General features: G+C 37.0%; 1 protein-coding gene across 1 annotated transcript; it reads right to left on the bottom strand.

Moving 5' to 3' along the window:
• Nucleotides 1–7,216: 7,216 nt before the first annotated feature.
• On the bottom strand, nt 7,217–8,410 carry LOC113330128 (repetitive proline-rich cell wall protein 1-like). The gene has a single exon (XM_026576983.1). The coding sequence runs from the start codon at nt 8,408–8,410 to the stop codon at nt 7,217–7,219; it is 1,194 nt and encodes a 397-aa protein (XP_026432768.1).
• Between the last annotated feature and the right edge of the window lie 7,745 nt (nt 8,411–16,155).

Here is a 16,155-nt window from a genome sequence, read left to right as displayed (position 1 = left end):
GCCCTAATTTTATCCCGAAGTGTCTGTTTCCTCCTTGGTAATCCAGCAGATTCTGTAACAACGTTGCTGGATATCGGTGTAACGGCAACCGCACTTTACCAGTGGAACAACAGATTGAGAACTCAGGTTCATTAGTTGTTTTAGATTTATTATCTCTCCTCGTACAATTGCACTACTTTAACGACACTATGTGTTCAAACACCAAAGTTCCAAACCTTGTTTACTTCTTCTATATATATAAAGAATTTGATTAGAAATGTGCAAATTAACTTCACATGAAGAATACATAATTCGGAAAACAGTCACTTGGATTTGGGATATGAAACATCAGATTATGTGTTAAATTCATGTGACACCATGCCATTTGTTGTAACTATAAGGTTCACTAGTATACTTGAAATTAAGTTTTGCAAAGATGATCTTCTAGCATAATTAAGTTAAATTATGTGGTCTTTAATCTCGTTTGGCTTGATTCTCCTTTGATTGATCAAATGTCGTGATTAAGATCAGTGTCTCATCTATTGTTTTTGAATTAAATTTTGGGTTCCCGACCGTCTATAAATTGATTTTTCAAATGGCGTGTTTGTTTTGCTATTATGTTCAATGATAATCTGCTAGGAGAGCGAACTATAGAGGAAGATAACTGTGAAGGGCAATCTTTTAACACTAATTGACCAAGAGGAGTGTCGTTTCAAACCCAATGAGCAAGAAACGCAAAACGTTAAGATTAAGAGTTTAAACAAAAGTAACTAATGGGTTTAATGAGAAATTGTTCTTCTTCGAAAAAGTGGCCAATCGGATCAGTATTGTCCACGTGGTTTACTTCAATTGGACAAAATGTGAGGGATGTTTTGAATCCTCCACATCATCCAAAACATTCTCCGTTATATTAAGAAGAATTAATATGATTTCTTTTTTATATTTAACCTAAATTAAAAATAATTCAAAAGTTTATTTATGAAATATGAAAACGGTACATTTTGAATAACCGATCACATAAATTTTTTACGTACATATTATTTAAAGGAGTGTGCACAAAACTGAACTTTATTTACGACTTATAATTTTTCTATTTAACACTTATATTAATCTTGTTATAGACGAAACCGGTATCATCCTGTATTAAACCCAAAAACTATGAGATGAATGCATTATAGACTTTTTATTTTTCCTTATTGCATAAACATGGATGAAACGGGTATCATCTTGTTTTGAATTTGATTGAATTGTTTTTCATCCATGTTTATGGTTTGGATTGAATTGCTTAAACTAGTTTGAGATTAATTGAATTAGGCTTGGATGAAACTGGTTTCATCCTGTTTTGGGTTGAGATAAAGTTGTTTTCATCTAAGTTTAAACAAGGATGAAACTAGTTTCTCTCATTGTAAACAAGGATGAAACTGGGTTTCATCCTTTACTAAATTGGGTTGAATTTGCTTTCACTCATTTTAAAATAAGATGAAATCAGTTTCATCTATAGGTAGGATGAATCTATGATTTTTGAGTTAGGTATCACTAATTGTAAACAAGGATGAAACTGGGTTTCATCCTACACTAAATTTGGTTGAATTTGGTTTCACCCATTTTAAATTACCATGCAATTGGTTTTCATCCTATACTAAATTGGGATGAATTTGGTTTCACCCATTTTAAACTAGGGTGAAAACGGTTTCATCTTATAATAAACTGCTGAAGAAGTCAGATTTTATAACCGATATATTTCACTATGTATAACAAAGTTGATTCCTTGAATGAAAAAAACGTATCATCCAAATTATTTATTTCTTCTTTTTTTTAACTCTTGGTTGTAATCACAGGCATTAGCTGATCCATATTTTCATGGTTTGGAAAATGTGGACCGTGAACCATCAACGCAACCCATCTCAAAATTTGAGTTTGAGTTTGAAAGGACGAAATTGTCGAAGGAAGATGTACGAGAATTAATTTACCGAGAGGTATCTGAACATCTTGATCTCAATTATTTTACATCTTTCATTTAATAGATGCTTTGTAATATAACTATTTTCTTAAAATCAACAGATATTGGAGTATCATCCCAAATGCTTCAGGAATACCTGAATGGTGCAGATCAAACTAGCTTCCTGTACCCAAGGTACGCCACGTGATTAGATTCTATGATCAACTTTGTTTATTATCCTTCTTTGTGAGACACCCTTTTTGAAGACGACTTTTGTTGTGCAATTATTTCTTACTTTGTCTATTAGTGAACATTAGTCGTGTCATGATTGTGATCATCCTGGTTCATATCACAGTTGCTGGAAAAATTGTCGACATAATTAGATGTTCTAGCATGTTTCCTAGATATAACTTGCAAAAGCATGTTGATTTTCTTAATGCTCATTGTGGTTCTAGGTAAACCAGTTCTAGTATAATTGCAGATAAACATGCTCATTCTATCGTTACATCTTTAGGTACCTATCATGAGGCTTTTGCATGTTCACCTGCAGTACATTGGAATTTTCATCTTTGTTCAAACACTATATTCTTACACTCCATAACCTATATTTGAGGTTTGCCAAACTAAGCAATTTCTGATCAAATCTATTAGTTTTGCTTCAGTTATTAAAACTATTAGTCGGTTTGTTATCAAATTTGATAATTTAGAATAAATATTTTATCTCAAGAGGAGTAGTTATCATAACTGACCATTTGCTCATTTTATGCCAACATAGTGGAGTTGATCGTTTCAAACGACAGTTTGCTCATTTGGAGGAGCATTGTGGTAAAAGCGGTGAGAGAAGCACTCCTCCACTTCAGAGACAACATGCGTCTTTACCTAGGTAATTGTTTATACTGAACATGTGTTGATAGTTGACACAATACATTACCTCTTCATTTTATTGAATGAAAAAGATCTACATCATCCTAAAGGGCTCCCTTAGGCATTTTCCATGGGATGCTTTTTTGAAGGTTTAGTCAAGTTGTGGACCCTGTGACCTACAAATAACCCCATCAAACGATGGTTCGTGGCAGTTAAAATTTGAAGCATAAGTATACTTTGATGGGGTGAAAGGTATTGGTTAATGGAGGATAATGGCAATTTAAATTTACTAAATTACTCTTAAATGGATAGGCTGTTCGATTGAAACCTGTGAGATCAATACCTTCAGCAGTTCTTAAAGGTGTTAAAGGCTTAACCATTTTGACTGGAGTTGTTGATAGCACTTGGCCTGGAAGAGAAGGAAGTGAACTGCAGGTGGTCTTGTAACTGCTTACAGGGAAGCTGGAAGGATTTTTCAGTTACAGTGGTTGAATGTTGTACAAGCTCTGTTTTACGTACTCTGTATTTTGCTGTACAAGCTCTGTTTTGCTCTGTTTTTTACTCTGTTTTAGCGCTCTGTTTTTTTGCTCTGTTTGAGTACTCTGTTTTGCTTGCAATTAACTCGTAAAACAGAGCAAACTAATTCTGTTTTTTTGTAGTTGTTGTACTCTGTTTTTTATAGATTTCTTTGTTCTTCTCCATCCCGGTAAACATTTGTAGAAGATAGGGACATAATTGTCTCTTCAGGTTAATAAATAAAAAATATTCTGAGTCAAATATCCATTTTGGCTAAATGAACAGTATTTTTCTAATTTTTGGCTATATAAACAATATCTAAACTTAAGAGTCTATTTCACCCATGAATTTTCTGATTTGGTCTTTTTGACCAATTTTGTATTTCATCCTTACTATTTTTTTTTTTGCCATTTCACCCAAACTATGTTTTACTCGTCCATTTGAACCGTGATTTAAAAATATTTGGACAAATGACCCATTTTCCGAATTAAAAATAAGAAAAAGTATTTAAAAATGAGTAGGATGAAACTGTTTACATCCTGGCTATTTTTACATTTTTGTCCATTTAAACAATATCAAAATCTAAATGTCTTTTCACCCAGGGATTGTTGATTTTAGTGTTTTTGACCAATTTTGTGTTCTAAGTGAATATTAACAAAACCGAAATACATCGCAAACCCCAAAAACAAATATAAGAAGGAAGTCTCTATCATGAATGTGCAGTGCATATTTCAAATTATGCATAACACAATGATCAGAATCAGTAATATTGGAACATCTTGAATGGAAAATGGAATGACCTTAAAAATATACTAAATGTACAATAGGAAGACAAGCACCAATAGAACATTCAGTGACATCCCATATAAAAAATCAATAAAGTGATCCCGAAGGGCTATTTCGGGTTTTCGCCACTACCAACCCATAGATTTTCTCCATGTTACAAAAATAAAATAAAATAAACAAATAAAGCCAATCAACTCGATATCCACCAGGGACGGGCGTCTCTATGTAGGGGCTAACCCGCGTTATAGTACATTCTTAAATTAGCCTAAAAATGTATGTATAGGAAACGATGCTGATTTTGTTCTTAACCCAATGGTTATACAGACTAGCCCATTTGATTTTTTGAGAAAGCATACTACCAGCCCACTTGTTACCAATTTAACCGCCGCCACTCAACAATATACCATGAAAATTAGACTTCACTAACTGACTCGATCAAAAATCTGATGAGTTTACAACATTTCTCAAAACGTCTTAATCCGATTTTTGAATATCTACTTATACATTAGAATAAAGAATCTTAAACGTCTTAATATATTTTCTTACCAACCAAAAAAATTCGGCGGCCTTTGGGCGCATTGTCCCGATGAAAACAAATTATCCCTAAGATATCTTCCTCAATGTCATTGGGTTTGAAAGGCTATGTCCCAATCATCTCATTGTCCCGATCATCGAAGTGCCAAAGATCTCTAAAAATTCACTCAGAATGATGTTGTTGAAGATGATTCATCTACTTAATTAATTTGTAGCAAATATTATTATCTTTACTTTTTTCCTTGAAAGCATTTGCAAAATGTAAATACGAGCTCATAGTTTCCAACAATAGAAAATATATGAAACATCTCACTGAGCTTCTTAAACATAAATTACTAATACGATTAAAATACAACGAAACATCTCTACATGTTCACCTTTCTTGTTTATTGAGATGCTTCATCATTTATTGCAGCACATGGTTCGCAAAAATAATGCAATTTCTTAGCGACTTATGTTAAGGTCGTTAGAGTTCACAAGGGGACATCACGACATGGTCATAATACTTTTCTGTAGGTCGTAAACTAGTAATTACATCCAACCTACTTTCTGTCCACTTTCAACTTGTGTCTTATGATCATCCTGGTGCTTGGAGTCTGTATCGAGAACCACAGATAAGATTCTTATTGGCAGTACTGACATCGTTTTCTTATAGTATACATTTTGTTTTCTTTACATATTTGTGCACCTACTGAAATTGGGATTTATTTGTCTTTTTCCATCTGAACTGATACGCTAGATTTTGGTTTCCACTCAACATTACTGCCTACTGACAAGAATTCGTTTTTTGAGTTACACTGTCAAATGTTTAACAGATTTGGTAATCTTACTTCTATTGTTTGTTTCATATGATTTGTCATCAAAGTTTCTATTTAGTTACTTCCTTTTCGTTTTATTGATGCAGTATCACTATCCAAGAACGTCTGCATAAGATAACAGAGTTTGTGAGTGAAGTTGCTCTTTACAGATATCAGTCATCAAATCTCATAACAAAATAAATAAGAACAATGTGCCTCCTGGTTCTAATGCTGTTTGGGAACTTCTGCTGTACATCTCAACAGCGCAGTAGCCGTACTGCATGTGAAATAGTTAAAATTGCACGTAACAGCCTTATTATGATGAAAATATGAAAAAGATAAGAAATTTGACTTGGTTGTCCTTGCTGGTACACAGTCGAAAACATTATTATACAATTGGTTAGTTATTTATATGATAATGTTGGAGGTTTTATCTCTGCTTCTGTAATGGGATTTTTATAATAGCCATTTCACATTTGTGCTGTTTTGTGTGAAGGTGGTTCGGCGAAGTTCTACCAACTCAGAAAAAGATATACTGAAAATACGAGATGCTGCGAATTCAACATCCATAATATATTAAGTAACCCTATTCACTTATTCTGTGTATTTTTAACGGCTAATGACTGATGAGATTTTTTTTTTTTTTTTTTTTTATAAAGAAATGACTGATGAGATTGATGTAACAACTAAATGTACAAATAGACAATATAGCTTTGTCAGTGATTAAAAATAATATGCAACATCAGTATCATTTTCTTATATTTGTCCGCATATTCTGTATGATAAGACAGGTCACCTTACATTACGTACTTGGGCATGAGATTCTTTAATTTTAACAGTTTGAATATTTTCAAGTCGACTATTAACTATCATAGGGAGGGGAATTTGTAATTTAGAGAGCTGACGAATCCTTGTCAATTCGTTAACTAGGAGCCATTTATAAGTTTCCATAATATATTGAGGTAAGCGCCTTTGGTTTTGCAAAGTTTTTTATTGAAACGTCAAGCACATTCCACTTATGGAACAAATTAAAGAAAAAAATCACTTCTGGAATTAGCCAACATTGCTGAAGTACAAATGGGTACCGTTGAGCTTGCTCTTGAGTACAAAATCAATTCATATAATTTTATTGCCACTCCTTGGATGTTGTTAGGCTTGTAAATTGGACCTGGAACCGCACACACATTTATGCTAGCTGGTGAAATGTCAAAGTACAGCAAGGTGAAAAACCTGACTGCGGATGTGTGAGGAAATGGAGATCTTCCATAGCATTGAGGAAAACCAATACTTAAAACCACTAAATTGTAATGGCAGAATGAGACTTGTGAAGAAGGTCTGACGTGTTTTATTGTACATTAAGATCTTCCAAAGGAATATTTGTATGCTTATGAGGAAATGGCTACCAGCAAATTTAGTCAAAACGTTTTTCGACGAAGATGATTTATCTAGAAATATGTAAATACAAAGCTCACAATTTCCAACCATAGAAAATATATGAAATTATTGCAACATAGAGCTTCAATTGCTCATAATTAAACACCAAATACAAACAAAAATTACAAACGAAATACAATGAAACATCTCTACATGTTCATCTTTCTTATACAATGTATATTGAGACGCTTCATTTTTTATTGAAGAATATGAATTGCAAAAGCTTGCGGGACTTGAAGATATTCATCGAACTGGTAACTGGTAATGAGGAGCCTTACCACGAGGAAGTGATGTGAATATGTGAGCAGTCGGAGGAGGTGATTCATACTTGAAAACTATTGGGAGTAAGCTGGGGTGGTGACCGTTCTTAGTAGATGGGGGTGGGAGGCTTGTAAACTGGTGTAGGTTTGTAAACTGGGGTAGGCTCGTAAACTGGAGCCTTGTAGACTGGTTTAGGCGTGTAGACGGGAGCCTTGTACACTGGTTTAGGAGCGTAGACGGGAGCCTTGTAATAAGGTTTAGGTGTGTAGATAGGAGCTTTGTAGACTGGTTTAGGAGTGTATACGGGAGCCTTGTAGTAAGGTTTAGGAGTGTAGACGGGAGCCTTGTAGTAAGGTTTAGGAGTGTAGGCGGGAGCCTTGTAGACTGGTTTAGGCGTGTACACAGGAGCTTTGTAGATTGGTTTAGGCGTGTAGACGGGAGCTTTGTAGATTGGTTTAGGCGTGTAGACGGGAGCCTTGTAGACTGGTTTAGGAGTGTAGACGGGAGCCTTGTAATAAGGTTTAGGAGTGTAGACAGGAGCCTTGTAATAAGGTTTAGGAGCTTTGTAGATTGGTTTAGGCGTGTAGACAGGAGCTTTGTAGATTGGTTTAGCCGTGTAGACCGGAGCTTTGTAGACTGGTTTAGGAGTGTATACGGGAGCCTTGTAGACTGGTTTAGGAGTGTATACGGGAGCCTTGTAGTAAGGTTTAGGCGTGTAGACCGGAGCCTTGTAATAAGGTTTAGGTGTGTATACGGGAGCTTTGTAAACTGGTTTAGGATTGTAGACCGGAGCCTTGTAATAAGGTTTAGGTGAGTATATGGGAGCTTTGTAAACTGGTTTAGGAGTGTAGACCGGAGCCTTGTAGTAAGGTTTAGGTGTGTATACGGGAGCTTTGTAAACTGGTTTAGGAGTGTAGACCGGAGCCTTGTAGTAAGGTTTAGGCGTGTAGACGGGAGCTTTGTAGACTGGTTTAGGCGTGTAGACGGGAGGCTTGTAGACTGGTTTAGGTGTGTAGACGGGAGCTTTGTAGACAGGTTTAGGAGTGTAGACCGGAACCTTGTAGTAAGGTTTAGGCGTGTAGACTGGTTTAGGCGTGTAGACCGGAGCCTTATAAACTGGTTCAGGCGTATAAACTGGAGCAGGTTTATATACTGGTGCAGGCTTATACACCGGAGTTGGAGGTGGTGGTGAATCATAGAAATAACCATTTGCGGTGGTTTGAGAAGGAAAGCTAAGAGATATGAATAGCACTAAAAAAATGGTGATAGAAGAAGTCATTGAGGCTCCAATTCCTGCCATCCTGATCTTTTGTATTTTCTAATGCTGTTTCTGCGGTGTATCTTCTCATACACTTCGCATTCCTACTTATATACTTCTTATTTGGTAATGTTCTTGAATTAAAAATATCCCAGTTGTGGCAAAATGAAAAGAAAAAAGAGGACATAATTGAAACAGTTTGTTTGCGGAATTTCCAATTTGATGTGAAATTTTGATCATTTGACTTGGCATGGCTATCCTTGCTGGTAGACATTATCGTCTAGCATTATTGCCCAATTGGTTAGTTTAATTTTTTGATAATGCTGGAGGTTTTGCGGTGGGATTTTAATAATAGCCTGTTTAATTATCCAGATATGGGTGCTATTCTGTTCATGTTAATTTTCTGAGGTATATCAAGGTGGTTTTGCAGATCAAGTCCAGAGATTGTGGCCCTTGAATTGAAAGCCAATGAGAAACGCCACTGTGTCGGGGGTAATATCTTTAGGAAATTTCCACCATAATGTGAAGTTTTTGATCGTTTGACTTGGTTGTCCTTGCTGGTACACACTGGAAAACATTATTGTACAATTGGTTAGTTATTTATATGATAATGCTGGAGGTTTTACGGAACTGCTTCTGTAATGGAATTTTTATAATAGCCATTTCACATTTGTGCCGTTCTGTGTGAAGGTGGTACCGCGAAGTTCTACCAACTCAGAAAAAGGTATACTGAAAATACGAGATGTTACGGATTCTACATCCATAATATATTACGCAACCCTATTCACTTATTATTTTTGTGTATTTTTAACGAGTAATGACTAATGAGATTGATGTAACAACATAAATGTACAAATAGACAATATAGCTTTGTCAGTGGTGAAAAATAATATGCAGAAAGACTTTATCTCTTTTCTGGCTTATGATGCAACATGAATATCATTTTCGTGCATGTGTCGGAGAACTAATTCTACGACTCAGATCTTTTTCGTTTCAAGCTTAATTTCAAACACATATTCTGTATGATACGACAGGGTCACTTTACATTACGAACTTGGAGTGAGATTCTTTAATTTTATACAAACAGTTTGAATATTTCAAAGTCGACTATAGTCATTGTAGATACCAAAATATGGACCGCCAGGTGGATATAGGAAAGACACGAGAATCCGGTTTAAAGATCATGTATCGTGTTCTGAAGATCTTCCTCAGTGACTTGTCAAATCAAGTCAGAGTCACCATTATTGACTAGTTGACGAGGTAAAAGCGATGTGCGAGATAGTGTTTCATCACGAAGTAAGCTCCTAGGGGAACATGGGCCATGAAGGATCAATGGAGTACCCTACAAGATACCCGCCGTGAAGTGGAAAAGGACGAAGTAAGATTACTTGGTTGAGAAGACAAGCCGCGAATTAGATAAATTATGAAGCAAGAAAAGAGACAGGTGTCCCGACAAGCCCATGTGAAGTTGGCGAAAGAAGGGGAAAAGCTTTATGGAAAACGGTCTGGGCGAAGTGTAAAGCGCCTCTGCGAGAACGTGACGAGATAAAATGAGTTGTGCTCCATTAGGGTTAGATGGCCTATAAATAGAGGTCCTTGGAAAATGTATTGGGGATCGGATTTGGAGAGAGTGGGAGAGCTTAGCCTAGAGAGAAAGATTAGGGTTTCCTTGTGTTCAAGAACTTGTATCTTTGTTACTTTGAATGATTCATCAATAAAGATTTCTGTGTTTATATTACTTTGTATGTCTTAGATCTTGGTTGCTATAACTTTGGGTGTACTACTGGATTTCAAATAGTTACATTTTGGCGTCCAGAAACAGAGATTAGATTGGGGTTCATCCTCATCTAAGATTTTGTGAAAAAATAAAACCATTTAAAGATTGTAATAGTTTGAAATTTAGGCGAGTTGTTTTGTGCAGATAGTTCTATAGAGTTAGTAATTTAGTAGTGTCTAAAGATCTAATATCTGGAAGAGAAAGTCAGTGAGGCGGCAGACGGAACACCAGATTTAGCATGAATTGAACGATGGCAAGAAAAGCAAGACGAGTGGAACCCCTAACAGCGGTAAGGAAGAGCAAGCGGTTGGAACCCCGGAAGGAAGGAGAGAAGGTAGAAGCGTCCATAAAAGATGAAAAACGAGAAATCATAAGGAAATGTAAAGGCAAGCAGAGAATATAGGATGAATCCATGACGGAACCAGCTCAAATCGTGAAAGCCGGGGCTATTACGGAATGGGAAACGAATCGAGACGAAGTGGAGGGGAACGAGGGTGACAAAGACTTGACATTGAAAAAACCGAGTAAAGCAATCCGTCGAGATAAGGGGTGAGTAAAGTACCATCCGGAATGGCAAGCAGGAACGGTAAAACGAGACAGTCATGCGAAACGAGAGGAATACGAACATGACAACAAAATATAGGTTGAAATCTCGCAAGAAGGAAACGCTAGTTCCAAAATGATAACGGCTTCATCTCGGAAAAGGACCCTGTATTGGGAGGAGAGTCCCTACGAAGATTACGAACGAAGAATACATAAAATAAGAATACTAGAAGGATACGACCGAGAAAGAAACCTAAGAAGGCTGTTAGTGGAGGCGAGAACGGAAAATCATAAGTTAAGACACGAAAAAGGAATGAGGCGTGAGGAGCAAAGCAAAAACAAGGGGCGAGAAAGAGATATCGATGAATCGGTAAGAAGGATTATGGACCACGAAATATTACGAGAGCTACGAAGATTGAGGATTCAGATGGGAAATTCGCAAAGGCAAGACAATTTTCAGTGGATGGAGAAGAAGCTTATGTTGACCGCTATGGTAAAAACAACGTCAGAAGGAGAGCTGAAGCGGATTGACCAAAAGAGGGAAAAATCCTTGCAGAAGGATCGAAATCCGCGAAGTGATAAAGCCAAAAAACACCATCTGAGGAACATAAAGCCAAAGAAGCAAGGAGTAAACTCTTGGATATAGTTAGAACTCTCAAAGCTTAACACAACTGTGGAGAGGATATGGGAGGAAGTGATACTGACTGAGGAAATTCCAACACCACCGAATATTGGAAGATAACCAACACCTAGGAAGAGTCATGAGTTCTGCAGATATTATAGTTTTCATGGACATCATACGAACAATTGCAGGAACGTTAGGAAGATCATACTTCACCTCATGGAACTGGAAAAACTCGCACATTACGTAGAAGGTCGGGAATTACCACCAGCACCTCAACATTATTATGAAAACCTGACGGGACAGCATCAAATTAACGCAGACCAAGGAGGGAAGTCATTTGGCTGCAATTTTTTAGTACATTCGAAGGAAGATTTCCTCAGCTGCCAAGATAACGTGCTCTCAAGGATATACAAGGTGGACCATGAATGAAACGAGGTATTTCCAATAGAAAAGAAAGAGCCACTATAGGAATGGCAAAAGAGAGACATATCATTTTCAGCACGGGATGCACCAAAAGGAAGGGATCAGCATATGAAATCGTTGGTCATCACCTTGACCATTTGTAAACATTTGTTAGAAGAAGAAATCCAACGAAGAATGTGTGATGTGGACAAGGTCTTGGTAGATATGGGGATTTCGGTAGATGTACTCTTCTACCATAAGTTCAAAGCCTTGGGGTATGAGGATTCTGACATGATACCATCGGCATATGCACTTTACGGATTCAATGGGGTGGTAACGAAACCAAAAGGCGAGATACGTGTGAGGATCCTCGCAGGAGAATTAGAAACAATGGTTACCGTTTGCGTGGTGGATGTGGAGTCACCCTACAACGCCCTCGTGGGCCGACCATGGATCCATGGGATAAAGGGAGTCGCGTCAACCTAACACCAATTGTTACGATTCCCCATGCCCAGTGGGATTGGTGAAATACGTGGAAGCAGCAAGGACGCGGAAAAATGCGATGAGAAGGACATTGAGAATTATGAGGGAAGATTGAAAATGAAGAAGGAACGAAAGAATAAAATGCTTGAGTTGAAAAAATAGGATGAGCTAAGGGTATACATGGAAAGAGCTAAATAAGGATGGGAAATCCCCAGTGAGATACCAGAAGAAGAAGGAGAGCTCGTGAAACCGATAAAGGAGACGACACCACTAGGAGAACCGGTCATGAACTTTGCTGCGGTGGAACCAACAAAGGACGTAAACTTGGGGACTGACATGAACCCAAGATCCTAAAAATTGGGACGACAATGGACAAAGAAGAAGAAGCGAGGCAAGTTGAATTGCTAAAAAAATATGGTGACACATAATGTATTTTCAAATGTTGTTGTAGATAGTGGTGAAAACTGGGTTCTTTTCGAACTTGTGAAGGTAACTTTTTTTTAGATTTAAATAAATAAAATTATATGCACAATATTAACAAAATATGGGAGAGAATTTTTACTGGGGATCAGGATTCCACCATCCACCAAAATTTATGTGATTCAATAACAATTCTTATCATGCAATTCTAGACAATATAACTCCAATCAAAGGAAAATTGTGATTCTAATCATTGCCTAAATTAGATTTTGAAAACATCCATTGTTAATCGCGAGCATGAAGTATCAAAAGCAATTTACTAAGCATACTCCATCAAGAGAAAACACAATTGATTAATAAAAATCATTTACTCCATATTTATTCGGTGCAATTAATCATAAAAGAGTTGCATAAATAAATTTAAATAAAGTTTACCACATAACTTTTGAAAGAACAGCTTCCTCCGTCACCCCTGGGATTGGACTTAGCTACTCATGATGAAAAACCTCTCAAAATGATTCATTGATTCTCAAAAGTTGTTTACAATCAAGAGAAAATGTAAATATAATCGGGTTTGCAACGCATATAAACGTTACACACTGCTGTTACAAGAGCGACAGAAATGAAAAGGTGTTCCCTGGTTGAATCGACCCACAGCTGAGTGTCGCAGACGCTTGCAAAGAACGACTGCTGCTGCAAGACTGTTCTTCCCGTTCTTCCTCTCTCGCACCAGCATAAACTTTCTCTCTGTATGTTTTTGTTCTTTGATTCTCTCGACTCCAAACTCTCCCCCAAAACTCTCCAACTCTTCTAAACTCTTTAGACTTGTATTTATAGTGTTTTAAACAAAAATATCCGACCATAACACCGTATAATCTCCCATTAATCCCGTCATTGCTCGCTGCCCATATTTAACAATAATTTCCATTTTTGGCTTCTACACACGTAAACTTTGATCCTGCACGCTCTAGTTAACCTTCCCAACGCCTCCAAAGTCATCGAACTCCTCCAAAACACTCCATGCATGGCAAACACACAATCAAACTCGTGTTACAGGACACGTTGCTCTGTTTTGAGCTCGTGACTCAAACCAGGATTTCCAGCCAATTCCGATCAAATCCGATGCCCACAATGTGTTCCTTAAGCTATATCACATCTTCCTACCAAGTTTGAGCCATTGAATCGCAACACAACACCTTCATTTTGTCGATTTAAAATCTGCCAGTTGATGAACCAATTTTCCCGCCAAAAAGTTTATTTGAATTTGAGAAGAAGGTGCCCCTTATCCAGAGTGCTGGGGTGCGAATAGTAATTTGGGTGGAAATAGTAATTTTTCTGGGATCCTCCGGTACATTTCTTGGGACGTTTCCGGTGCATTTCTGGGGTACCTTTCAGTGCATTTCTCCGGGGTGTAAAACATTACTTATTGAGCAACTCTTTCTACACAAGGGGTATTTCTCCAAAAGCACCTAAACAAACATAAAAACACCACAATAAGCAAAAATGGGTACTAACAAAATACACAAAAGAGATGAAAGTAGACACATAAATGCGTCTATCAAATACCCCCAAACTTATTATTTGCTAGTCCTCGAGCAAAATTTATTCTTGAAAAGTGACCGAGTTAATCTCGGGTGGGTTTATCAGAGGTGTACCCACAAAAACCAATACTCCAGACCCTAACTATCTGCGCAAAATCTTAGAAAGAACTAAAGAACCTCCTTGGTTGGCATACTTATTAATTACAGGAGGAAGTACCCTGACGCGAAATTCCAATTACTGTATACGAGTTTGCACTCAAGCATACTAAAATTCATATAAGTGACAGAGCTCTACTAAGATAGTTTCACGATGGACATCATACTCGGAGTCAGACTAATCACATGAAAAGATTAAGAAGATGGAAAAAGAAAAATGTAGATGGTTGAAAAGTGAACGGTGTTTCCCATATCTGTCTGAAGGCCTCTGCCAAGGTGAACCTAACCTAAATGACTGAGATACCGGTCTGACTAATATTAACACACTGGCATATACAAGGGAACCAGTGGTCAATAACTGAAATCTTGATCAACAAACTGGCAAATACAAGGGAACCAGCAGTTGACTACACATAACCATTCACTTTTTTTTTTTTTTTTTTTAACTTAACGGCATGAATAGATATTTTTGATCCAAGCGCATGCTTCTTGTCGGCAGATTACACGATAGTTCACACGGGTCCTGCATTCCACGCTTGCTTAGGCGACGGAAACAGGGAGAACACACGCATATTGCTATCCAAGTGTTAATACTTATTCCGATTGGTCTAACTGGTCCGGTCTTTTTTTTTTTTTTTTTTTTTTTTTGAAAAAGGTAACTCAGTCACTCTATTTCACCCTAGCAAAGGTAACAACTTGAATCGTGTGCCCCACCAAATCACTTGAAACAAAAGAAAACTAAAAATAGAAAGTGAAAAGGACTCGACAAGATATGGCGAAACTATCATGTTATTTCTAACACCTGAGCTTTGTGCTTTTATGAATAGACTCTATAGATGTTTCCATCTAGTCAGATTGGTTCCTCAACTCCTAAAACAAAATGTTTCCATCCACTTAGATTGGTTAGTGCTATCCTAAATACGCATAATTTTTTAGGCTCTGGAGTTTATTTATTGCAACTAAAAAGTTTCTCCCATACCCCCAAACTTAAATCTAACATTGTCCTCAATGTTCTAAAGATGAAATTAAAAGCATGAACAAGGAGAGACAGTTACTATTTGAAGCAAAAGAGTGAAGGAAGGATATTACCGGGTTGCATGAGATTGGGTTACCTCCCAAGAAGTGCTAAGTTTAAAGTCTTCAGCCAAACTTAGGAAAGGATTAGTCAACTCGAACCATAAAGTAACAGTCGAAATAACTGTGGGTCTTCAAAACGAAAAAGAGCTGACCAAAGGAAACTACAATAACCCAAGAAAGTGAACAAGAATAACATGCCCTTATCTAGTTTCCTGATTAAGATATTTATATCTAATTGTGGTTCAGGTTCAGGTTCTATGAAAGGGTCTAAATAGAATATTTTCATTGGCTGCGTTTCTTCATAGATGGGATCCGAATCACTAGGTCTTAGAGTCTGTAAAAACTCAAATACGAACTTAGAATCACGAAGTAATAACCTAAATAATTGCGGATCCTCTAAGTCAGTCAGATATGACTTACAAAGTTGACCATAGTGAGAATTGTGGTCATTCTTAAGCAAATGTGTCGATTCTAATTTTCTAAGGCATTTAGGTTTAGTCTCACAACTTAATAAGTGACACATTTGAAATCTATACGTTCCCACAATTGGAAGAAAACTATTTGGTGGGAAAACAAAATCAATCTTGGTATTATTGCCTGGGTTAACCACATCAACCAGAGGATGGGTTTCCAACATTTGAGACTCTTGTTGGATATCATTAGGTTCTGGAAAACGATTATGAAGATAATCTTGTAAGATGGTTGAGGCATTGATGTCAATTTAAAATCTGCCAGTTGATGAACCAATTTTGTCGATTTAAAA

The sequence above is a fragment of the Papaver somniferum genome, unplaced genomic scaffold (genome assembly GCF_003573695.1).
Source record: "Papaver somniferum cultivar HN1 unplaced genomic scaffold, ASM357369v1 unplaced-scaffold_117, whole genome shotgun sequence".
In the NCBI taxonomy this organism is placed as follows: domain Eukaryota; kingdom Viridiplantae; phylum Streptophyta; class Magnoliopsida; order Ranunculales; family Papaveraceae; genus Papaver; species Papaver somniferum.
The sequence above is the reverse complement of the archived record's forward strand: the minus strand, read 5'-3'. Positions and strand labels throughout refer to the sequence as shown.